At 32.7% G+C, this 27,475-nt stretch overlaps 1 protein-coding gene across 2 annotated transcripts in view; it reads right to left on the bottom strand.

Moving 5' to 3' along the window:
- The window catches only part of grin3ba (glutamate receptor, ionotropic, N-methyl-D-aspartate 3Ba), a 171,461-nt gene that overhangs the window by 9,014 nt on the left and 134,972 nt on the right, over positions 1 to 27,475 (bottom strand). For both annotated transcript variants that reach the window (XM_058056516.1, XM_058056517.1), the window contains exons 8-10: positions 24,275 to 24,390; positions 3,111 to 3,262; positions 112 to 276 (exon numbers count right to left, since the gene is read on the bottom strand). In XM_058056516.1, coding sequence (XP_057912499.1) covers positions 112 to 276; positions 3,111 to 3,262; positions 24,275 to 24,390 — 433 coding nt within the window. The remainder of the gene's footprint in view (positions 1 to 111; positions 277 to 3,110; positions 3,263 to 24,274; positions 24,391 to 27,475) is intronic.

Raw genomic sequence — 27,475 nt, 5'->3', positions numbered from 1 at the left:
ACATAAAATACCTGCAGTGGCGGGTTTATGACACCCGAGGGCGCTGTTGCCTACCAAAATGGCTGTGCTGTGTATTGCGTATAAGTGTGGTGTTCGTGTACATGTACTCACCTGGCTGGTGTGTAGCCAGTACTGCAGCGTGTGTCTGCGTCGGAGGCGAGGAATGACCAGGTGGTAAAAGGTGTGCTCACCTGCCAAGGTCAGCAAGGCTCCGCCCACTCCCATGCACAGCAGCACGAAGAGGCCGGAGAAATGCTGGATTCCCATTTGGAGCGTCTTGGGCAAATAAACATAAATAATAACAAACAGGAAGTTAGTACTAGAATGTGTATAAAAGGCTGAGAGGGCAACAGGAAGTCCGCAGGGAGACGCAAAAATTTAAACAATGATTAAAAAAATAAGGAATGTTTTGTTCCGCTTGGCTTCCCAAACCTAACCCCACCCCCCAACCAACCAACACACGCCCACATAAATCATCTGCCCCGAGTGACATCTTTATGGGTCCGGGGGGAGGGGGCGCGGGAGGTGGCACCAGCCCCTTCCAAAGTGCTCTCATCAGGTTTTCCACCATCAGGCTAATATCTAGCGACGCCTCTCGTAGCAATTAGCCGCATGCTGACGGGGCACAAATTTGAAGATGAGCGACGACGCCGAAGTCCTTGTGCTTTCTCCGTCTGGAGAGGAAAAACCAGCACTTTAATCACAAATTGTTCCCAAATTAGCCCAAACACTTCCTGTCCTGGAAGGAAGGGTGGGAGGGGACACGGTCACAAAGTAGGATTCCTTCTTTATGACATAAAAACCTGCTTAGAGCTCCGAAATAAGATTTTTATTTAAATTTATTTTTTTATATAATAAATAATAATAATTTATAATTTTTAAATATTTTTTTATAATTTTTTTAATATAATAAATAATAACAATTTATAATTTTTTATAAATAACATTTGTAACATTATTAGAGACATCCAGATATGAAATAACACCCCTATAGTCACACTTTCATACCCTATAGTCGGTATAATGTTATAATAATAATAATAATAATAATAATAATAATAATAATAATAATAATAATAATAATAATAATAATAATAATAATAATAATAATGTTACATGATAATATTAAAAACAGTTTAGGGAGCAGAATCGCCGGCGGACAGGAAGTGACTCACCGCTAATGAATGATATGGAAGGAAGGGTGGGAGGGGACACGGTCACCTCGCTGGAATGGTTGACGGCAAAGTTTGATTCCTTCTTTGTCATAAAAACCTGCTTAGATCTCTGAAATAAGATTTTTTTTTAATTAATTTATTTATTTTTTATAATTTTTTAAAATATAATAAATAATAAGAATTTATAATTTTTTATAAATAACATTTGTAACATTATTAGAGACATCCAGATATGAAATAACACCCCTATAGTCACACTTTCATACCCTATAGTCGGTATAATGTTATAATAATAATAATAATAATAATAATAATAATAATAATAATAATAATAATAATAATAATAATAATAATAATAATAATAATAATAATAATAATAATAATAATAATAATAATAATAATAATAATGAATGATATGGAATGGTCGACGGCAAAGTAGGATTCCTTTTTTATGTCATAAAAACCTGTTTAAATCTCCGAAATAAGATTAAAAAAATAATGATATTTTTTAATATTTTTTTAAATATAATAAATAATAAATAATAATAATTTATAATTTTTTAAATAAGATTTGTAACATTATTAGAGACATCCACATATGAAATAACACCCCTATAGTCACACTTTCATACCCTATAGTCCATATAATGTTATAATAATAATAACAATAATAAAATTAATAATAATAATGTTACATGATAATAATAAAAACAGTTTAGGGAGCAGAATCGCCGGCGGACAGGAAGTGACTCACCGCTAATGAATAATAATGGAGGATGAGCAGAATCCGGTGTGTCCAAAGTGCTGTCATTTTATATAATTTAACAACATTTGAAATATTAGCAGTAATTATAGCAATAATTGAAAATAATAATAATAATAATAATAGTAGTAGTAATTGAAATATTAGCAGTAACATTACCAGGAAACTTCAAAAATACTAAAAAAGGAAAAAAGTTGTGATCTAATAACAAATTTTTGTAATTTTTGAAAAATTACAATGTGAAAAAAGTTATATTGTTACGAGAATAAAGTCCAAATATCATGATTTATGGTTATGGTGTATTTATTTACAACATGAATGCAGTTTACATGGAATGCTTCATATTACCGATCACGATTCCACATGCTAACGAGAATAAAAGTAGCCATTTTACATAACTTTAACTTCGTCACATGATAAGGAAAAATTATATAATTTTAACCGCACAGAGCTGAAATATTAAATTATTTTTTTATATTTTTTTTAAAAATAAAGTTGTAATATTTGAAAAATTTTATTGTGGGAAAAAGTTCTCACATTATAGGAATATGGTCATAATATTACAATAATAATAATATTGAAGAAGAAATGAGAAAAATAAAAAAAAACAGCAAAAATTGCATAAAAAAAGAGCAAAATTGATATATTTTTATATAATTAATTGATTTATTTTTGATTGATATATTTTTTCGATTTTTTTATATAATTAAGATATTTTATATCTGTGTGCCCCCCTGCCTTATACTGTATTAGCAGTATACTGTATACTTTAATTGGCCCCCGGACCGCAGTTTGGACACCACTGGACTACACTGTGACTCTTATGATTCATTAGTGTTGATTAAGTATATGTTTTTATGTTTTATATTTTCATTGTTGACGTGAGGCAGAATTATTGCTGCAATTAGCATGCTAACGTCCATGGTTGGTAAACAATGGCAGTTGAAGAGAGAAGGGGAGTGTTTAGGAGGGTTTGGAGGGGGCAGAGTGAGGTCTGCCTAGCAACAAGAGGAAGTGCAATAAATAATAAAAATAATAAGCCAATCAGATGTTTCCGTGGTTTTCACTGTGTGACTCATCCTAATCGTTTGAGACAGTCAGCTGGCAGCCGGGCTTGTCTGCAACCCCGACCGTCATTGAACGCAACACGCAACACGTCTGCCGCCACTCACCTCGGTCACGGCGAAGACGCGCTTGCCGCAGGGCACCACCTTGTACCATTTGTCGTGCAGCATGTCCATGAAGCCGTCCGACTTGTAGCGGCTCACAAACTCCGACACGTTGCGGGTCAGAGGTGAGCCCTGCGGGAGTCCGATGCCGTAACCTGGAAAGGATCATAAAAAATGTTACTTTGTGTCTGTAACGCCAGACAGACTAGGTAGGACAGCTCTAGTCTACTTCATGATCAAAGACCAGGTGGGACAAACGCTAGTGAGACTAGATAGGACAGCTCTAGTCTACTTCATGATCAAAGATCAGGTGGGACAAACGCTAGTGAGACTAGATAGGACAGCTCTAGTCTACTTCATGATTAAAAAGACCAGGTGGGACACACGCCAGTGAGACTAGATAGGACAGATCTAGTCTACTTCATGATTAAAAAGACCAGGTGGGACACACGGCAGTCAGACTAGATAGGACAGCACTAGTCTACTTCATGATCAAAGACCAGGTGGGGACAAACACCAGTTAGACTAGATAGGACAGCTCTAGTCTACTTTATGATCAAAAACCAGGTGGGACACACGCCAGTCAGACTAGATAGGACAGCTCTAGTCTACTCCATGATCAAAGACCAGGTAGGACACACACCAGTCAGACTAGATAGGACAGCTCTAGTCTACTTCATGCTCAAAGACCAGGTGGGACAAACGCCAGAGAGACTAGGTAGGACAGCTCTAGTCTACTTTATGATCAAAAACCAGGTGGGACAAATGCCAGTCAGACTAGATAGGACAGCTCTAGTCTACTTCATGATCAAAAACCAGGTGGGACAAATGCCAGTCAGACTAGATAGGACAGCTCTAGTCTACTTTATGATCAAAAACCAGGTGGGACAAATGCCAGTTAGACTAGATAGGACAGCTCTAGTCTACTTCATGCTCAAAGACCAGGTGGGACACACACCAGTCAGACTAGATAGGACAGCTTTAGTCGACTTCATGATCAAAAACCAGGTGGGGGACACACACCAGTCAGACTAGATAGGACAGCTCTAGTCTACTTCATGATTAAAAAGACCAGGTGGGACAAATGCCAGTCAGACTAGATAGGACAGCTCTAGTCTACTTCATGATTAAAAAGACCAGGTGGGACAAATGCCAGTCAGACTAGATAGGACAGCTCTAGTCTACTTCATGATCAAAGACCACGTGGGGGACAAACACCAGTTAGACTAGATAGGACAGCTCTAGTCTACTTCATGATCAAAGACCAGGTGGGGGACAAACACCAGTTAGACTAGATAGGACAGCTCTAGTCTACTTCATGCTGAAAGACCAGGTGGGACACACGGCAGTCAGACTAGATAGGACAGCTCTAGTCTACTTCATGATCAAAGACCAGGTGGGACACACGCCAGTCAGACTAGATAGGACAGCTCTAGTCTACTTCATGATTAAAAAGACCAGGTGGGACACACGCCAGACAGACTAGATAGGACAGCACTAGTCTACTTCATGCTCAAAGACCAGGTGGGACAAACGCCAGAGAGACTAGGTAGGACAGCTCTAGTCTACTTTATGATCAAAAACCAGGTGGGACAAATGCCAGACAGACTAGATAGGACAGCTCTAGTCTACTTCATAGTCAAAAACCAGGTGTGACAAACACCAGTCAGACTAGGTAGGACAGCTCTAGTCTACTTCATGATTAAAAAGACCAGGTCGGACACACACCCGTCAGACTAGATAGGACAGCTCTAGTCTATTTCATGCTCAAAGACCAGATGGGACACATGCCAGTCAGACTAGATAGGACAGCTCTAGTCTACTTCATGCTGAAAGACCAGGTAGGACACAAATCAGTCAGACTAGATAGGACAGCTCTAGTCTACTTCATATTCAAAGACCAGGTGGGACAAATGCCAGTCAGACTAGATAGGACAGCTCTAGTCTACTTCATGATCAAAGACCAGGTGGGGGACAAACACCAGTTAGACTAGATAGGACAGCTCTAGTCTACTTCATACTCAAAGACCAGGTGGGACACACGCCAGACAGACTAGATAGGACAGCTCTAGTCTACTTCATGATTAAAAAGACCAGGTGGGACACACACCCGTCAGACTAGATAGGACAGCTCTAGTCTATTTCATGCTCAAAGACCAGATGGGACACATGCCAGTCAGACTAGATAGGACAGCTCTAGTCTACTTCATGCTGAAAGACCAGGTAGGACACAAATCAGTCAGACTAGATAGGACAGCTCTAGTCTACTTCATATTCAAAGACCAGGTGGGACAAATGCCAGTCAGACTAGATAGGACAGCTCTAGTCTACTTCATGATCAAAGACCAGGTGGGGGACAAACACCAGTTAGACTAGATAGGACAGCTCTAGTCTACTTCATACTCAAAGACCAGGTGGGACACACGCCAGACAGACTAGATAGGACAGCTCTAGTCTACTTCATGATTAAAAAGACCAGGTGGGACACACACCAGTCAGACTAGATAGGACAGCTCCAGTCTACTTCATGATCAAAAACCAGGCGGGACAAATGCCAGTCAGACTAGGTAGGACAGCTCTAGAACTAGCTAGGACTAGAGCTGTCCTCCAGGTCCCCCTTTCGTTTACGTTCCCAAAGTCTGGTCCTGGTGGTCCAGCTGTGAAATCGAGGTCAATGATGGCGGCCGAGGAGCAGCCTGCTCCGGTGCTTCCGTGCCGGAATGTTGATCCATCGCCCCCCCCCCCCCCCCATTAGCAAAAGGGCAGATGCTTCCCGAAATCAGATTTATCGGATCAGGATGCTTCAGCTGGAATCCAAATCAAGCACTTTGCAGTCAAGAAAGTCCGGACGGAACGCCGTTTTTTTTTCCGGAAAGCTCCACCAGGCTCGGATTCTGAATGCCAAAGCCGAGGGATGCCGGGATGACCTTTGAGGATGGGATGCTAGCATCCTCAGGTAGACGTGTGGCACGCGTGTCAAGCGTGTGCCTGCAACACGTATGACGCGTGTTGACCTACATTTGCTTTCCTCAACGGATAAATACCACACGCTCATTTCCTGTCTGGAGTCGGATGGATGGGAACGCTTTCTGGCAACAGTCGACAGCGTGAGCTAAGTGGGGCTTCAAATAACACCTGCAAAATAATGCTAACCCTTCAGACACGGGTGTTCAAAGTGTGGGCCGGGGGCTGTTTTTTACTCGCCTGCGGCAAGTCTATTTAATGAGACAAGTCTTAAAAAAACAACTTTTTTTTTTTTACATGAATGAAGTCAAAATATTCCGAGAAAAAAGTTGGAATTTAACAACAAATTTTTTTTATTATGTCATATAACGTCATATAAAGTCATAATTATGAAAAAAAAGTAAAATAAAGTTTTAGGAATATTATAGGAATACGGTCATAATATTACAATAATAATAATAATTGAAGAAGAAAGTTGAAAAATAAAAAAAACAGCAAAAATGGCATAAAAAAGAGCAAAATTCATATATTTTGATATAATTAATTGATATATTTTTGATTGATATAATTGATGTATTTTTTTGATTTTTTGATATAATTGATATATTTTAATATATCAATTTATATTTTAAATAATTGTAAAATAATAATAAAATTATAATAATAAAATAATAATAATAGTATATATCTGTGTGCCAATATACTGCAATTGGCCCCCGCACCGCACCTTGGACACCACTGGACTACACTGTGACTCTTATGATTCATTATTGTTGATTAAGTATATGTTTTATATACCAAAAAAGTAAAATAAAGTCAACATGTAATGACAATAACATGGGACTATTATGAGGAAAAATAATTATGTAATTTTAGGCGCATAAAGTCGAAATATTAAAGAGAAAATAATAACAAAACAACAAGAAAAATTTGTCATTTTTTAAAAATTAGTTAGCAGAATTTTTTTTTCTGGGAATAAAGTCACAATTACGAGAAGAAAATTGACACAAAGGAAGTTGAAATAGTTGTAATAGTTGCCATTTTACAAAAATAAAGTCAAAATGTGAAATGCGAAATCAATTTTACGCAAATAATCTCGACATAAAATGAGGGAAAAACTAGTGTCAATTTAGTACAATGAAGTAGAAAAAATAAATAAAAAGTACTTTTTTTGTCATTAGCAAACAGAGCCCACATGCCATGGCAGAGAGTTCTTCTCTCAATCCATGTGGAAGTGGTATGTTTTTTTGCATCTTTTTCTTCTCCACTCTGTTTGAAACGCTTTTTTATGTTTGGAATAAGTCATTGGAGATGCTAACCATTTAGCTCGCTAGTATGCTGAATTTAACAGGAAGAAAACAACAAAACAAAACAACAAAAACAAAGCAAAAATTAAAAAATCTGCAATAATTTTACAAGCATAAAGTCAAATATTACAACAACACAACTATGAATTAAGATGTAATATTTGGTTATTATTAAGTTACAGAAAAACATATAATATTATGAGAATAAAATATAAATTTTCTGGCAATAAATTCATAATTACAGGAAGAAAAATGCAAAAATACTATAGGAGATGGAGTGAAAAAAAAAAGCTTCTCCTCTCAATCAGTGTGGAAGTGGTAAGTTTTTGGCTTCTTTGTCCTTCTTCCCCACTCTGAATGCTTATTTATGTTTGGAATAAGTCATTAGAGATGCTAACCATTTAGCTAACTAGTATGCTGAATTTAACAGGAAGAAAACAACCAAATAAAAACAAAGCAAAAATTAAAAAAATCTGCAATATTTTTACAATCATAAAGTCAAGTATTACTAACAACACACCTATAAATTAAGATGTAATATTTGGTTATTATTAAGTTACAGAAAAATGTATTATATTATGAGAATAAAATATACATTTTCTGGTAATAAATTCATAATTACAAGAAGAAAATTGACCACAGAAATGCAAAAATTCCATACCAAAATGTTCAGAGAAAAAAGTTGTAATCTAACAAGAAAAAGTCTTTCACTTCAATAAATTTTGATGCAAATAACGCGGTGATATTATGACGTAATTATGTCATTTTAGTCAAATAAAGTTGAAATATTAAAGAATAAATCATTGTTTTGTTATTCGGAGAAACAACAAATAAAGCCAACATGAAGCCAACAGAGCCAACATGGCGGAGATGGAGTGAAAAAAAAAAACTTCTCCTCTCAATCAGTGTGGAAGTGGTAAGTTTTTGGCATCTTTGTTCTTCTTCTCCATTCTGTTTGAATGCTTATTTATGTTTGGAATAAGTCATTAGAGATGCTAACCATTTAGCTAACTAGTATGCTGAATTTAACCGGAAGAAAACAACCAAACAAAAACAAAACAAAAATTTTAAAAAATCTGCAATAATTTTACAAGCATAAAGTTAAATATTACAAACAATTAAGTTGAAATATTTGGTTATTATTAAGTTACAGAAAAACATATAATATCATGAGAATAAAATATAAATTTTCTAGCATAAATTCATAATTACAAGAAGAAAATTGACGACAAAAATGCAAAAATTCCATACCAAAAATGTTCAGAAAAAAAAATTGTAATCTAACAAGAAACAAACCTTTCACATAAATAAATTTTGATGCAAATAACGAGGAAATAAATATTATGAGGAAAAGATAATGCCATTTTAGTCAAATATTCATATTTATATTTATATAAATATCAATATTTAGTCAAAGAATTTGTTATTTGGAGAAACAACAAATAAAGCCAACAGAGCCGACGGAGATGCCATGGCGGAGATGGCGTGAAAAAAAAAACTTCTCCTCTCAATCAGTGTGGAAGTGGTAAGTTTTTGCTGTCTTTGTCTTTCTACCTCTAATGTCTTTGAGGCACTTTTGTAAGTTTGGAAGAAGTAAATTGAGAGGCTAACTAGTTAGCTCACTAGCATAAAGTATTTAACAAGGAAACAAAACAAAAACAGAAGAAGTCAAAATAGTCAAATAAACTAAATGTTGCAGAATAATATTGTGTCAATAATGTTGAATCCTACATCATGAAAGTTCACTTTCATGCAGTTGGGACTAGAACCAGCAACCGCCCTTAGATGAGGGACCGCCCTATAATGGATTCAGCAATTTTGGGGCGGGTGACATTTTTTTTAAAGGGCTTTTTTTGCATAAAGGCTGACTTTTTTATGCAAGTGTGATGTAGCATTTCATAAGGTTTTAGTTTTATTTAAGAGTTGATGGTGGACTTTGGTGCTAATCCAAAGTGTCCCCAACATCCCAGCCCCCTTCCGCTCGTACCCGCCTTCATTTTGGAATGCTGTTTATCTCCATCATTCCTTAGCGTTGCCTTCAATTTGCGGCCCTCTTCATCCATCCTCTTATCTCCCGCCTGGCTCGTCTCCAGAGCCGCTCGCTTTGTCTGGGCCTGTCTCTTCCCGTGTTGTCACGGCGACAACGCGGACAGACATCATCGTCCCGTCATCAGCCTTCGTCCTCGTTTATATAACAAACCATCAAAAATGACGCTTATCACTGGCGTGGACTTAACCGCCGTGCAGTCACACCCCCCCACTCGGCGACAAGCTTTTATCTGAGACTTGGACGTATAATAAAAATAAAAATAAAAATAAAAATAAAAATAAAAATAAAAATAAAAATAAAAATAAAAATAAAAATAAAAATAAAAATAAAAATAAAAATAAAAATAAAAATAAAAATAAAAATAAAAATAAAAATAAAAATAAAAATAAAAATAAAAATAAAAATAAAAATAAAATAAAAATAAAATAAAAATAAAAATAAAAATAAACATATAAAATAAAATAAAAATAAAAACAAAATAAAAACAAAAATAAAAATAAAATAACATAAAAAAATAAAAATAAAAATAAAAATAAAAATAAAAATAAAAATAAAAATAAAAATAAAAATAAAAATAAAAATAAAAATAAAAATAAAAATAAAAATAAAAATAAAAATAAAAATAAAAATAAAAATAAAAATAAAAATAAAAATAAAAATAAAAATAAAAATAAAAATAAAAATAAAAATAAATAATATTAATAACAATGAGAGGTATTGCTTCCATACTCTGGTGTCCATAATCCCAGTTTTAATGATCTTACTTTCATTATTGATGGCCCAGCGCTCCATAGAAAACGTCACAACTACATCATAATAATATCATATCATAACATCATACTTAGTTATATTTTTACACCGGTACCTTGGTTTTTCATATGAATTTTTCAATGAATTCATATCAAAAATTCTGCGAATTCTTCCCATGGGAAAGCATGTCAATTCAGTTCATCCGCTCCACCAAAAATACGAAGAAAAATGACATTTTATACGCATAATCATAGTTTTACATGCATAAAACAATGGAAAATCAATATAAGACAACAATTGATCGACGCAGAATTTTGGCAGAAATCATTTAGAAACTGGGATGTTTTAGTTTATCGTATTTTATCGTACTAGTATTTTATTATACTTATTACTTTGTCTGGGTTTGCTAATTTTATGCCACTTTGAGTTACATACCCAAGTTGAAATAATAGTTGTAATAATTGTAATTTTACAAAAATAAAGTCAACATGTTAAGAGAAAGAAATCAATTTTATATAATAAATCATAAAATGTCATAAAATGAGGAAAAACTAGTGTCAATTTAGTACAATAAAGTTGAAAAAATAAATTAAAAGTACTTTTTTGTTATTAGCAAACAGAGCCCCACATGCCATAGCGGAGATTGTGAAAAAAAAGGTTCTCCTCTCATTCCGTGTGGAAGTGGTAAGTTTTTATCCTCATATCATCATGTAACAACAATAACATGGGACTATTATGAGGAAAAATAATAATAGTCATTTTTGGCGCAGAAGGTTGAAATATTAAAGAGAAAATAGTAACAAAAAAATATGAAAAAGATACAATCAAAATATTCTGGGAATAAAAAATTGAAAATTGACACAAAGGAAGTTGGAATAGTTGGAATTTTACAAAAATAAAGTCAAAATATCAAGATAAAACGAAAAAAATACATTTGTTTCTACCTTTTTCCTTTCTTTAGGAATCAACGGTAGAACACGGGTACGTTTTGGTAAATATCAGTTCCCAACTAAAAAAGGGTGAAAAGCAGCTTTTTGTGAAAAGATACATTTCAAACATAACTTATGACAGCTGAAATATCACAACAAATATAACAACGACTTGTCAATAGTAAACAAGTCGCGGGTTGCGAATGGCCCCGGGCTGCACTTTGGACACCATTGCTTTAAAGGCTTGAAAAGTATCTCAAATGTAACTGGTTTGAACAATAAAGCTCGATTTGATGTTGTCAGCAGTAAAATATTGTACAGGAGGGGTCTCAAACACGCGGCCCGCGGGCCAAATGTGGCCCGCAGGACACTAGTTTGAGGCCCCCTGAAAATTTAACGTTTGATATGGATGCTGTATGGTATCATGTACCCAGAAAAAAATTATTACGTTTGATTCATGTTCATGTTAAAGGTTAAATAACTGTTAATAGTTATCCTCCCTATCCGTGTGGAAGTGGTAAGTTTTTGGCTATTTAAGTTTTTTTTTTTTTTTTTTTTTGGAAAACCTGATGCAGCCCAGCCTTGTACAGTATTGTCATTGTACAGTATAAGTATAGACGACTTTGAGCGTCTGGCGAAGTAAACAACCCCGCCCACTGGGATTTGAGCTTATCGCTAAGAAAACAAATCACCGAATTGAAAATCATCAGGAAGTGTTTTGTGTTTTTTTTTTTTTTTTTTTTTTAAAAAGGCGGTACTGACGGCGAGACGGCGCCATCAATTGCCTTCTTTATCTGTGCACGACGCGTGATGCATTAGGATGATCAACATGCGGAAGCACGCCCCGGCTGTACGTCTTCGGACGTGAGCGAGGCTAATTTTTTGCTGTTGGTGAAGAAGGAAGTGGGCGACCGTACGGGTTTTTGACCTCAGTCCGCCAGGTGATTCCCATCTTATCATTTACAAGATGCTACCTTGTGATAATTGAATAATGGTGATTAAAATTACTGATGAATGTATTAATAACAACATCTGAAATCCCTCCTTGTTGTATTGGCTCCTTTCAGCTGTAGTGTTTTTGTATCCTTGTTAAAGCATAATTGCTCCTGTCATTTCTATTATATTAGTTATATTCGTTATATTTCCCTCACATGGGTAGCGTCATCTGTTGTTTACAGTATTAAGTTAGCAAGCAGCTCACACGGTTAGCTAGCATGGTAGTAGCCACGATGACAGCAGGACACGGCATGAAGGAGATGGATTGTGATTGTTCCTCACTCCATTTGAAACCCTTTCTTAAGTTTAGAATGAATAAATTCAAGGCTAACTGGCTAGCTAGCTAGCTCGCTAGCGGTCATCGAGAGGTCCTCAAGTGTAATAGTTGTGCAATCCAGTGTAAACAATGAAGAATAGGAGTGTTAAGGTGACTATAGGGTTGTTATGTCATGTCTATAGAGCTCTAATAATGTTAAAAATCTTATTTAGGGACCGGTGTAAACAATGAAAAATAGGAGTGTTAAGGTGACCATAGGGTTGTTATGTCACGTCTATAGAGCTCTAATAATGTTAAAAATCTTATTTAGGGACCGGTGTAAACAATGAAAAATAGGAGTGTTAAGGTGACTATAGGGTTGTTATGTCATGTCTATAGAGCTCTAATCATGTTAAAAATCTTATTTAGGGACCGGTGTAAACAATGAAAAATAGGAGTGTTAAGGTGACTATAGGGTTGTTATGTCATGTCTATAGAGCTCTAATAATGTTAAAAATCTTATTTAGGGACCGGTGTAAACAATGAAAAATAGGAGTGTTAAGGTGACCATAGGGTTGTTATGTCACGTCTATAGAGCTCTAATAATGTTAAAAATCTTATTTAGGGACCGGTGTAAACAATGAAAAATAGGAGTGTTAAGGTGACTATAGGGTTGTTATGTCACGTCTATAGAGCTCTAATAATGTTAAAAATCTTATTTAGGGACCGGTGTAAACAATGAAAAATAGGAGTGTTAAGGTGACTATAGGGTTGTTATGTCATGTCTATAGAGCTCTAATCATGTTAAAAATCTCATTTAGGGACCGGTGTAAACAATGAAAAATAGGAGTGTTAAGGTGACCATAGGGTTGTTATGTCATGTCTATAGAGCTCTAATAATGTTAAAAATCTTATTTAGGGACCGGTGTAAACAATGAAAAATAGGAGTGTTAAGGTGACTATAGGGTTGTTATGTCATGTCTATAGAGCTCTAATAATGTTAAAAATCTTATTTAGGGACCGGTGTAAACAATGAAAAATAGGAGTGTTAAGGTGACCATAGGGTTGTTATGTCACGTCTATAGAGCTCTAATAATGTTAAAAATCTTATTTAGGGACCGGTGTAAAAAATGAAAAATAGGAGTGTTAAGGTGACTATAGGGTTGTTATGTCATGTCTATAGAGCTCTAATAATGTTAAAAATCTTATTTAGGGACCGGTGTAAACAATGAAAAATAGGAGTGTTAAGGTGACTATAGGGTTGTTATGTCATGTCTATAGAGCTCTAATAATGTTAAAAATCTTATTTAGGGACCGGTGTAAACAATGAAAAATAGGAGTGTTAAGGTGACTATAGGGTTGTTATGTCATGTCTATAGAGCTCTAATAATGTTAAAAATCTTATTTAGGGACCGGTGTAAACAATGAAAAATAGGAGTGTTAAGGTGACCATAGGGTTGTTATGTCATGTCTATAGAGCTCTAATAATGTTAAAAATCTTATTTAGGGACCGGTGTAAACAATGAAAAATAGGAGTGTTAAGGTGACTATAGGGTTGTTATGTCATGTCTATAGAGCTCTAATAATGTTAAAAATCTTATTTAGGGACCGGTGTAAACAATGAAAAATAGGAGTGTTAAGGTGACTATAGGGTTGTTATGTCATGTCTATAGAGCTCTAATAATGTTAAAAAATCTTATTTAGGGACCGGTGTAAACAATGAAAAATAGGAGTGTTAAGGTGACCATAGGGTTGTTATGTCATGTCTATAGAGCTCTAATAATGTTAAAAATCTTATTTAGGGACCGGTGTAAACAATGACAAATAGGAGCGTTAAGGTGACTATAGGGTTGTTATGTCATGTCTATAGAGCTCTAATAATGTTAAAAATCTTATTTAGGGACCGGTGTAAACAATGAAAAATAGGAGCGTTAAGGTGACTATAGGGTTGTTATGTCATGTCCATAGAGCTCTAATAATGTTAAAAATCTTATTTAGGGACCGGTGTAAACAATGAAAAATAGGAGCGTTAAGGTGACTATAGGGTTGTTATGTCATGTCCATAGAGCTCTAATAATGTTAAAAATCTTATTTAGGGACCGGTGTAAACAATGAAAAATAGGAGCGTTAAGGTGACTATAGGGTTGTTATGTCATGTCTATAGAGCTCTAATAATGTTAAAAAATCTTATTTAGGGACCGGTGTAAACAATGAAAAATAGGAGTGTTAAGGTGACTATAGGGTTGTTATGTCATGTCTATAGAGCTCTAATAATGTTAAAAATCTTATTTAGGGACCGGTGTAAACAATGAAAAATAGGAGTGTTAAGGTGACCATAGGGTTGTTATGTCATGTCTATAGAGCTCTAATAATGTTAAAAATCTTATTTAGGGACCGGTGTAAACAATGAAAAATAGGAGTGTTAAGGTGACTATAGGGTTGTTATGTCATGTCTATAGAGCTCTAATAATGTTAAAAATCTTATTTAGGGACCGGTGTAAACAATGAAAAATAGGAGCGTTAAGGTGACTATAGGGTTGTTATGTCATGTCTATAGAGCTCTAATAATGTTAAAAAATCTTATTTAGGGACCGGTGTAAACAATGAAAAATAGGAGTGTTAAGGTGACTATAGGGTTGTTATGTCATGTCTATAGAGCTCTAATCATGTTAAAAATCTTATTTAGGGACCGGTGTAAACAATGAAAAATAGGAGTGTTAAGGTGACTATAGGGTTGTTATGTCATGTCTATAGAGCTCTAATAATGTTAAAAATCTTATTTAGGGACCGGTGTAAACAATGACAAATAGGAGTGTTAAGGTGACCATAGGGTTGTTATGTCATGTCTATAGAGCTCTAATAATGTTAAAAATCTTATTTAGGGACCGGTGTAAACAATGAAAAATAGGAGTGTTAAGGTGACTATAGGGTTGTTATGTCATGTCTATAGAGCTCTAATAATGTTAAAAAATCTTATTTAGGGACCGGTGTAAACAATGAAAAATAGGAGTGTTAAGGTGACTATAGGGTTGTTATGTCATGTCTATAGAGCTCTAATAATGTTAAAAATCTTATTTAGGGACCGGTGTAAACAATGAAAAATAGGAGTGTTAAGGTGACCATAGGGTTGTTATGTCATGTCTATAGAGCTCTAATAATGTTAAAAATCTTATGTAGGGACCGGTGTAAACAATGAAAAATAGGAGTGTTAAGGTGACTATAGGGTTGTTATGTCATGTCTATAGAGCTCTAATAATGTTAAAAATTTTATTTAGGGACCGGTGTAAACAATGAAAAATAGGAGTGTTAAGGTGACTATAGGGTTGTTATGTCATGTCTATAGAGCTCTAATAATGTTAAAAATCTTATTTAGGGACCGGTGTAAACAATGAAAAATAGGAGCGTTAAGGTGACTATAGGGTTGTTATGTCATGTCTATAGAGCTCTAATAATGTTAAAAATCTTATTTAGGGACCGGTGTAAACAATGAAAAATAGGAGTGTTAAGGTGACTATAGGGTTGTTATGTCATGTCTATAGAGCTCTAATAATGTTAAAAATCTTATTTAGGGACCGGTGTAAACAATGACAAATAGGAGTGTTAAGGTGACCATAGGGTTGTTATGTCATGTCTATAGAGCTCTAATAATGTTAAAAATCTTATTTAGGGACCGGTGTAAACAATGAAAAATAGGAGTGTTAAGGTGACTATAGGGTTGTTATGTCACGTCTATAGAGCTCTAATAATGTTAAAAATCTTATTTAGGGACCGGTGTAAACAATGAAAAATAGGAGTGTTAAGGTGACTATAGGGTTGTTATGTCATGTCTATAGAGCTCTGAGACAATAAAATAGTAATTAAAAACATATTAATAACACGGACACGCTAAAACTCAAATCACTCAAATCACTTCCTGTCCCCCACACAGAACACGTTTAGAGCAACACACACAATCATAAGTCTTATTTATGTTTGAAATAGATAAATTTCTCTGATATTATCTCCAATATTGGATAATAGTAGCTTAAAAGTGACTATGGTGCTGTTATTTCATGCTTGAGGGCTCTAAAAAGGTCGTAAACAAAACCTCCACAAATAACCGCAATAAGGAAATGCAATATTTAACCAGGTTGAGGTGTTTTATTACAGTTCAATGGTTCCCGACCAATATTTATGAATGGGATATTTTCATAGCTGGAGTTGGAGCAAAGAAAACGTGTTTACGACCATCAAAGTTTGCTTTATTACTAACATTATTATTGTTCTCTCCACATGAAATAAAACCTCGATGGGCTCCTATTCCCCAACATGGTGGACATTATAAGACAAATATAAGATAAATAATAAGAAATAATATATTATAATAATATACATTATACATATGTTATAAATAATATTATTATTTATTATTATTAATAATAATAATAATAAATAAAAACAAATAAAAAAATAAAAAAGATAAATAGCCCTATGGGCTCCTATTCCCCAACATGATGGACATTATAAGATACTATAAGACAAATATAAGATAAATAATAATAAATAATATATTATAATAATATATTATACATAATATTATTATAAATAATAATAATAATAATAATATAATATAATAATAAAAAGATAAATAGCCCAATGGGCTAATTCCCCAACATGGTAAACATTATAAGATACTATAAGACAAATAATAATAAATAATATATTGTAATAATTTATATTATAAATATATTATAAACAATATTATTATAAATATTAATAATATAATATAATAAAAGAAAGATAAATAGCCCTATGGGCTAATTCCCCAACATGGTGGACATAAGATACTATAACACAAATAATAATAAATAATATATTATAATAATATATATTATAAATATATTATGAATAATATTATTATAAATAATAATAATAATATAATATAATAATAATTAAAAAAATAAAAAACATAAATAGCCCTATGGGCTCCTATTCCCCAACATGGTGGACATTATAAGATACTATACAAATATAAGATAAATAATAATAAATAATATATAATAATAATATACATTATAAATATATTATAAATAATATTATTATAAATAATAATATAATATAAAATAATAAAAATGATAAATAACCCTGTGGGCTCCTATTCCCCAACATGGTGGACATTATAAGATACTATAAGACAAATAGAAGATAAATAATAATAAATAATATATTAGAATAATATATATTATAAATATATTATAAATATATTATAAATAATATTATTATAAATAATAATAATAAAATCAAAAAATAAAAAAAGATAAATAACAGAATTTCACATGCATGCAGAGGTAGATAAAGCTACATGTGGAGGTTTCCTACAGCCACATTGATTTTGCAGACCAAGCACCCGGCAACTATGGAGCGGTTCAATGAGTAGATGTGTCCAAAGGATCATTCCTGGTGTTGGGATCGTTTGACTTGGGATCAGATTGGCTGTGCGCCCCCCCCCCTTTCCACCCCCCCCCCCCCCCCCAAGTTACTCTGCGGATAAGCTGTGTTGTTTTATTGAACTTTTCCATTAAAGCGCACAGCTGATAAAAACAACCAGATGACAACACGGCGGCGTTCCAGGAAGGCGGGGACGTGAGCGGCCTCATCAAGCGTCTCGTCAGAAGCACCCCCCCCCCCCCCCCCCCCCCGTTTGGACGTGAACGTCTGCTTGTTGCAATATTATTAATGGCCCTCGGAGGAACACCTCCGCCCATCCTCTGCTTCCGGACTACAAATCATTCCATTAATTCTCCCCCTTCTGTCATTCCGCCCCCCCTCTTCATGTTCCCAAGCCTCTCCGACGCTCCTCGTCGGGGTGAAGGTTTGTCTTGATTAGGCGACTCCGTTGTCTGCCTCTTTTATCACTCGTTCAGCAGAGACATGGGCGTACCAACGAGAGACAATCTTTATTGCCCTTGTTTACTTTTCCAATCATCTTCCTCGACTTCCCGACTATTCCAAACTTTCTCACTTCCAATCCTGGTCTGCCTGCTTAATGAAGACACTTAATCAAGCAGTCGTCCAACCGACCCGTTGCTCCCACCAACGGGGGGATGGGGGGGGGGGAGGGGGGGAGCAGGAAGCTCTTCAGGGACGCCGGGAGTCGGGGTCTTCCCGAGTGCACGCTTTTGATTGACGGGAGTTATCGAGGTTTGGTCCCGTGTGGCGCCGTTGCTCTCTCTCTGCTCTTATCAGGACTCACCTTAAACCACGCTAACGACGCTAACGATGCTAACGATGTTGCCTAATCTCCTACCAGACGTGACTTTAATATGATTTTTAGTAATAACATTGACATCCATCTTTCAGGTAGTAACCCAGAAATGTCCTTTTTAGACTTTTTGGGGTTAGAATGATCCAAGTATGACAACATCCAAGACTTAGACCCCTGAACCAAACGTAAACAAAACCACATCTAAACATGATGATTGCCCTAGACGGGTTGGAGACCCCTTGGATCAAGTTTTATACAATTGTTAGTGCTTACGCTGGTCTACAAACGCTTCCACAACGGGTCCCTAGTAAAGAAAACATAAGTCACGGCTATAGTTTTCCCAGATTGGCAACTCAGTCAAAATAGGAAATATTTGGAAAATGAAGCATAATCTATAATCTATAATTTAGTTCAGAAGGTACAAGCAACAAGCAACCACTTCTACCTGGAACCATGTCTGCACATTCTCATACATTCATTCATACATTCATTCATTCGTTCATTCATTCATTCATACATTCATTCATACATTTATTCATACATTCATTCATACATTTATTCATACATTCATTCATTCATACATTCATTCATTCATTCATTCATTCATTCATTCATTCACTCATTCATTCATTCATTCGTTCATTCATTCATTCATACATTCATTCATACATTTATTCATACATTCATTCATACATTTATTCATACATTCATTCATTCATACATTCATTCATTCATACATTCATTCATTCGTTCATTCATTCATTCATACATTCATTCATACATTTATTCATACATTCATTCATACATTTATTCATACATTCATTCATTCATACATTCATTCATTCATTCATTCATTCATTCATTCATTCATTCATTCATTCATACATTCATTCATTCATACATTCATTCATTCATACGTTCATTCATACATTCATTCATACATTCATTTATTCATATATTCATACATTCATTCGTTCATTCATTCACTCATACATTCATTCATACATTTATTCATACATTCATTCATACATTATTCATTCATTCATTCATTCATTCATTCATTCATTCATATGTTCAGTCATACATTTATTCATTCATTCATACATTCATACATTCATACATTCATACATTCATACATTCATACATTCATACATTCTTTCTTTCATTCATTCATACATTCATTCATTCATGCATACATACACTCATTCTTTCATTCATTCATTCATTCATACATACATTCATTCCTTCATTCATTCATACATTCATTCATTCATACATACATTCATTCATACATTTATTCATACATTCATTCATACATTTATTCATACATTCATTCATTCATTCATTCATTCATACATTCATTCATTCACTCATTCATTCATTCATTCGTTCATTCATTCATTCATACATTCATTCATACATTTATTCATTCATTCATTCATTCATTCATTCATTCATTCATTCATTCATTCATTCATACATTCATTCATTCATTCATACATTCATTCATTCATACGTTCATTCATACATTCATTCATACATTCATTTATTCATATATTCATACATTCATTCGTTCATTCATTCACTCATACATTCATTCATACATTTATTCATACATTCATTCATACATTATTCATTCATTCATTCATTCATTCATTCATATGTTCAGTCATACATTTATTCATTCATTCATACATTCATACATTCATACATTCATACATTCATACATTCATACATTCATACATTCATACATTCATACATTCTTTCTTTCATTCATTCATACATTCATTCATTCATGCATACATACACTCATTCTTTCATTCATTCATTCATACATACATTCATTCCTTCATTCATTCATACATTCATTCATTCATACATTCGTTCATTCATTCATATGTTCATTAATACATTCATTCATACATTCATACATTCATACATTCATACATTCATACATTCATACATTCATACATTCTTTCTTTCTTTCTTTCTTTCTTTCTTTCTTTCTTTCTTTCTTTCTTTCTTTCTTTCTTTCTTTCTTTCTTTCTTTCTTTCTTTCTTTCTTTCTTTCTTTCTTTCTTTCTTTCTTTCTTTCTTTCTTTCATACATTCATACATACATACATTCATTCTTTCATTCATTCATTCATTCATACATTCATTCATACATTCATTCATTCATTCATTCATTCATTCATTCATTCATACATTCATTCATTCATTCATTCATTCATACATTCGTTCATTCATTCATTCATACATTCGTTCATTCATTCATATGTTCATTAATACATTCATTCATACATTCATACATTCATACATTCATACATTCATACATTCATACATTCATACATTCATACATTCATACATTCTTTCTTTCTTTCTTTCTTTCTTTCATACATTCATACATACATACATTCATTCTTTCATTCATTCATTCATTCATTCATACATTCATACATTCATTCATACATTCATTCATTCATTCATTCATTCATTCATACATTCATTCATTCATTCATTCATTCATACATTCATTCATTCATTCATTCATTCATACATACATTCTAACGGTGGTGACGGTGCGGTGACCCCCAACAATGGCGTCCAGTGGCGGTCGGTCATGTGACTTGTGCATAAAACGTTCTGGCCTGGACTCGGCTATGAATTATTGATACTCCGTGCTTGGAGCCCGCAGTGCGAGTTCATGCGGTGAATCACTGCTTTCAGCCATCACTCACGTAGATACGGGACTATTTCATCCCCCCCCCCCCACTCCGACACCCCCCCCCCCCCCCCCCCCCCCCACCCAGTGTGTGCGTATTGTATGTGTACCTACTGTGTGTCAAAGTGTTAATGCAGCCTGTGGTCTTATAAGGCAATGCTGCACACCATGAATAATAGCTAGTATTCTTACGTATAGATAGACTACTATGTCTATGTATGCCAGTGACCCACTTTGTTGGTCGTTATATATTATCTAGATATAGATATTAATCTTTCCATACGCTCATATATGCGCTTATTGCACGGAATAATAACTCCTCCCCTACATATGAAGGAACGTTGTGTCTGGTTATCGCAGCATTGCGTTGTTATGGATCATCATCCGTGCAGGACATTACTCATGAGGGAGAACATGCTAGGGAATGCTAGTCTTACGGAAAATACCTGCTAACATTATGCCAGGGACCGTCTGATAATTAGATGTGCTGTTCCTGGTATTGGTGTAGGCTAGTGGTCATTAGGTACACCAGAACACAATATACCGTATTTTCTGGATTATAAGTCGCAATTTGTTTCATAGGTTGGCTGTTCCTGCGACTTATACACCAGAGCGACTTATAAATAAATATTAAAAAAATATTAAAATAAATGTTAAAACTAAAGACAAATGTGAAATATGTTAAAAAAAACATAAAAATAAATGTTAAATATATATAAATCATATAATATATGTAATATATGTATATATATACACACCATATTTCATAGGTTGGCTGTTCCTGCGACTTATACTCCAGAGCGACTTATCAATGAACATAAAAAAAACAAACAAAATAAATGTTAAAACTAAGGACAAATGTGAAATATGTAAAAAAATACATAAAAATAAATGTTAAATATATATAAATAATATAATTTATATATATATATACCGTATTTTCCGGACTGTAAGTCGAACTTTTTTTCATAGGTTGGCTGTTCCTGCGACTTATACTCCAGAGCAACTTATAAATAAATATAAAAAAATAACAAAATAAAAGTGAAAAACTAAAGACAAATGTGAAATATGTTAAAAAAAATATCAAAATAAATGTTAAATATATATAAATAATATGATTTATATATATATATATATATATATATATATATATATATATATATATATATATATATATATATATATATATATATATATATATATATATATATATATATGTATATATACACACTGTATTTTCCGGACTATAAGTGGCACTTTTTATTCTCCAGAGTGACTTATAAATGAATATAAAAAAATAACAAAATAAATGTTAAAACTAAAGACAAATGTGAAATATAAACATTAAAATAAATGTTAAATATATATAAATAATATTATATATATATATATACACTGTATTTTCCGGACTATAACTGGCACTTTTTTTTCATAGGTTGGCTGTTCCTGCAACTTATACTCCAGAGCGACTTATAAATGAATATAAAAAAATAACTAAATAAATATTAAAACTAAAGACAAATGTGAAATATAAACGTGAGAATACATGTAAAATATATATAAATAATATAACACATATATATGTATTTTTTTACACCGTATTTTCTGGACTATAAGTGGCACTTTTTTTTCATAGGTTGGCTGTTCCTGCCACTTATACTCCAGAGCGACTTATAAATGAATATTAAAAAAATAACGAAATAAATGTTAAAACTAAAGACAAATGTGAAATATAAACGTTAAAATAAATGTTAAATATATATAAATAATATCATACATTTGTATATATATATATATATATATATATATATATATATATATATATATATATATATATATATATACACCGTATTTTCCGGACTATAACTGGCAGTTTTTTTTCATAGGTTGGCTGTTCCTGCGACTTATACTCCAGAGCGACTTATAAATAAATATATAAAAAATAACAAAAATAAATGTTAAAACTAAAGACAAATGTGAAATATGTTAAAAAAATGTAAAAATAAATGTTAAATATATATAAATAATATAATTTATATATATATACCATATTTTCCGGACTATAAGTCAAACTTTTTTTCATAGGTTGGCTGTTCCTGCGACTTATACTCCAGAGCGACTTATAAATGAATATAAAAAAATAACAAAAGAAATGTTAAAACTAAAGACAAATGTGAAATATAAACATTAAAATAAATGTTAAATATATATAAATAATATTATATATATATATATATATATATATACACTGTATTTTCCGGACTATAAGTGGCACTTTTTTTCATAGGTTGGCTGTTCCTGTGACTTATACTCCAGAGCGACTAATAAATAAATATATAAAAAATAACAAAATAAATGTTAAAACTAAAGACAAATGTGAAATACGTTAAAAAAATTTAAAAATAAATGTTAAATATATATAAATAATATTATATATATGTATATACACCGTATTTTCCGGACTATAAATGGCACTTTTTTTCATAGGTTGGCTGTTCCTGTGACTTATACTCCAGAGCGACTAATAAATAAATATATAAAAAATAACAAAATAAATGTTAAAACTAAAGACAAATGTGAAATACGTTAAAAAATGTAAAAATATATGTTAAATATATATAAATAATATAATTTATATATATATTTATATATATACACCATATTTTCCGGACTATAAGTGGCACTTTTGTTCATAGGTTGGCTGTTAATGGCCGTAACAATGGCCGCTAATAATGCTAAAAACCTATTTAGAAGCATGCTAACAATGCTAACTACAAAATGATTCCGTTCATAAGGAAGGAATTTCAAGCCTGGAATTGATTACCCATGATAAAATAGGAATTACTGTGTATTTCTACAGTACATTTGTAGTATAAAAACAATAGAAAGAATCGAAACAAGGTAATATTTGAAAAATATGTGTGTGTGTGTGTGTGTGTGTGAGCACCTTCAATGGCGAACGGCTTTCCCACCGTGAGCAGCTTACAGTCGGCGTCGATGGACACCTCGAAATCCAGCAGGGCTTTGTCCATGATGAAGGCGTCCAACGTGGGGGGATCTGTCCTTCACCACCAACACACCAACACACACAAACACACACAAACGCACACAAACGCACACATGGCAGGCGTTAGACGTCCCAGCAACGCTTGCATGGAGCGACTTTTGGCGCCATGGCGTCTTCCTCGGCGTGTAAACACACTTATCATCAAACTAAGCCGAGCGATAAGACGCCGGACGTACTGCCAAAGACTCTTCCGTGCCGGTATTGATCCGCGGGAACCTAATTGACCTCTAATTATAGAGCGGCGCTCGCCGTGCTAACAATGCGGATAAGTGTCGGGAAAAGCGGAGCGCCACAAAGCGGATTTATTCTTTTCCATCAGTCGACTAGAAGGTGTTTTTGGAATCCCAACGTACTTATTAACCCCGATTTAAAACATTCCTGGCCTTTTCCCGTGGATTTGTGTCTCCGCTGTTTCTCCACGGCACCGCTATGTGTGTGAGTGTGAGTGAAGGGAAGAAAAACTCTGTTGTCGGAGGTTTTCTTTTTGTTTCTTTGTGTTCAAAATAATTTGAAAAGTTCTGAAATTATATGGATGAAAATTTCAGGAATTGTTGGGAATGGGATAAGGAAGAACCGATAAAATTTTGAGGGTGATCCGGATCACCATCTGGATGCAGGATTGCTTTAAAAGGATTGTTAGCATAGTAAGTTTTATTGTCTTTATTTTTATTTGGGAAAGTCAAAATAATTCAACTTATGTTAGCATTGAAAATGTTCCATTTTTTTCTTTGTTAGTTAGGAAGATTAAAAAAAAACTAACTTTTTTCATGCTAGTTAGCATTGTAAGTTTTCATTGTCTTTACTTTTACTTAGGAAAAATAAAAAAAACAAATAACAAAATCAAAATAGTTTTTTGTGTAACTTATGTTAGCATTGAAAATGTTCTATTTTTTCCCATTTGTTAGTTAGGAAGATTAAAAAAAAATAACTTTTTTCATGCTAGTTAGCATTGTAAGTTTTCATTGTCTTTATTTTTAGTTAGGAAAGTCAAAATAATTTTTTTGTGTAACTTATTTTAACATTGAAAATGTTCAATTTTTTTCTTTGTTAGTTAGGAAGATTAAAAAAAATTCATGGAGTTGAATACAAGCCTTTTCCCACTTTTGCTAGTTAGCATTGTAAGAGTTCATTGTCTTTATTTTTAGTTAGGAAAGTCAAAATAGTTTTTTTGTGTAACTTATGTTAGCATTGAAAATGTTCTATTTTTTTCCCTTTGTTAGTTAGGAAGATTAAAAAAAAAACTAACTTTTTTCATGCTAGTTAGCATTGTAAGTTGTCATTGTCTTTATTTTTAGTTAGGAAAGATAAAAAAACAAAAAACTAAATCAAAATAGTTTTTTGTGTTACTTATGTTAGCATTGAAAATTTTTCTTTGTTAGTTAGGAAGATTTAAAAAAACTAACTTTTTTCATGGAGTTGAATACAAGCCTTTTTCCACTAATGCTAGTTAGCATTGTAAGTTTTCGTTGTCTTTATTTTTAGTTAGGAAAGTCAAAATCATTTTTTTTGTAACTTATGTTAGCATTGAAAATGTTCTATTTTTTTCTTTGTTAGTTAGGAAGATTAAAAAAAAAATTTCATGGAGTTGAATACAAGCCTTTTCCCACTTTTGCTAGTTTTCATTGTCTTTATTTTTAGTTAGGAAAAATAAAAAAACAAATAACAAAATCAAAATAGTTTTTTGTGTAACTTATGTTAGCATTGAAAATGTTCTATTTTTTTCTTTGTTAGTTAGGAAGATTAAAAAAAACTTACTTTTTTCATGCTAGTTAGCATTGTAAGTTTTCATTGTCTTTATTTTTAGTTAAGAAAAATAAAAAAACAAAATCAAAATAGTTTTTTTGTGTTACTTATGTTAGCATTGAAAATTTTTCTTTGTTAGTTAGGAAGAATTAAAAAAAACTAACTTTTTTCATGGAGTTGAATACAAGCCTTTTTCAACTTATGCTAGTTAGCATTGTAAGTTTTCATTGTCTTTATTTTTAGTTAGGAAAGTCAAAATAATTTTTTTGTGTAACTTATGTTAGCATTCAAAAAGTTCTATTTTTTTCTTTGTTAGTTAGGAAGATTAAAAAAAACTAACTTTTTTCATGCTAGTTAGCATTGTAAGTTGTCATTGTCTTTATTTTTAGTTAGGAAAAAAAAAAAAAATAACAAAATCAAAATAGTTTTTTGTGTAACTTATGTTAGCATTGAAAATGTTCTATTTTTTCCTTTGTTAGTTAGGAAGATTAAAAAAAAACTAACTTTTTTCATGCTAGTTAGCATTGTAAGTTTTCATTGTCTTTATTTTTAGTTAGGAAAGATAAAAAAAACAACAAAAACAAAAAACTAAATCAAAATAGTTTTTTTGTGTTACTTATGTTGGCATTGAAAATTTTTCTTTGTTAGTTAGGAAGATTAAAAAAAAAATCATGGAGTTGAATACAAGCCTTTTCCCACTTTTGCTAGTTAGCATTGTAAGTTTTCATTGTCTTTATTTTTAGTTAGGAAAGTCAAAATATTTTTTTTGTATAACTTATGTTAGCATTGAAAATGTTCTTTTTTTTCTTTGTTAGTTCGGAAGATTTTAAATTTTTTTTCATGGAAAAACATTTGTATTCAAGCCTTTTCCCACTTTTGCTAGTTAGCATTGTAAGTTTTAATTGTCTTTATTTTTAGTTAGGAAAAATAAAAAAAACAAAATCAAAATATTTTTTTTGTGTAACTTATGTTAGCATTAAAAATGTTCTATTTTTTTCCTTTATTAGTTGGAAAGATTTAAAAAAAAATAACTTTTTTCATGGAGTTGAATACAAGCCTTTCCCCACGTTTGCTAGTTAGCATTGTAAGTTTCCATTGTCTTTATTTTTAGTTAGGAAAAAAAACAAATAACAAAATCAAAATAGTTTTTTTGTGTAACTTATGTTAGCATTGAAAATGTTCTATTTTTTTCCTTTGTTAGTTAGGAAGATTTAAAAAAACTAACTTTTTCATGGAGTTGAATACAAGCCTTTTCCCACTTTTGCTAGTTAGCATTGTTTTCAGCATTAGCATTTTGCAAGTTTTCATTGTCTTTATTTTTAATTAGGAAAGTCCAAA

This window comes from Doryrhamphus excisus, chromosome 19 (genome assembly GCF_030265055.1).
Source record: "Doryrhamphus excisus isolate RoL2022-K1 chromosome 19, RoL_Dexc_1.0, whole genome shotgun sequence".
Taxonomy (NCBI): domain Eukaryota; kingdom Metazoa; phylum Chordata; class Actinopteri; order Syngnathiformes; family Syngnathidae; genus Doryrhamphus; species Doryrhamphus excisus.
Note: the sequence above shows the minus strand (reverse complement) of the source record. Positions and strands in the feature narration are given on the sequence as shown.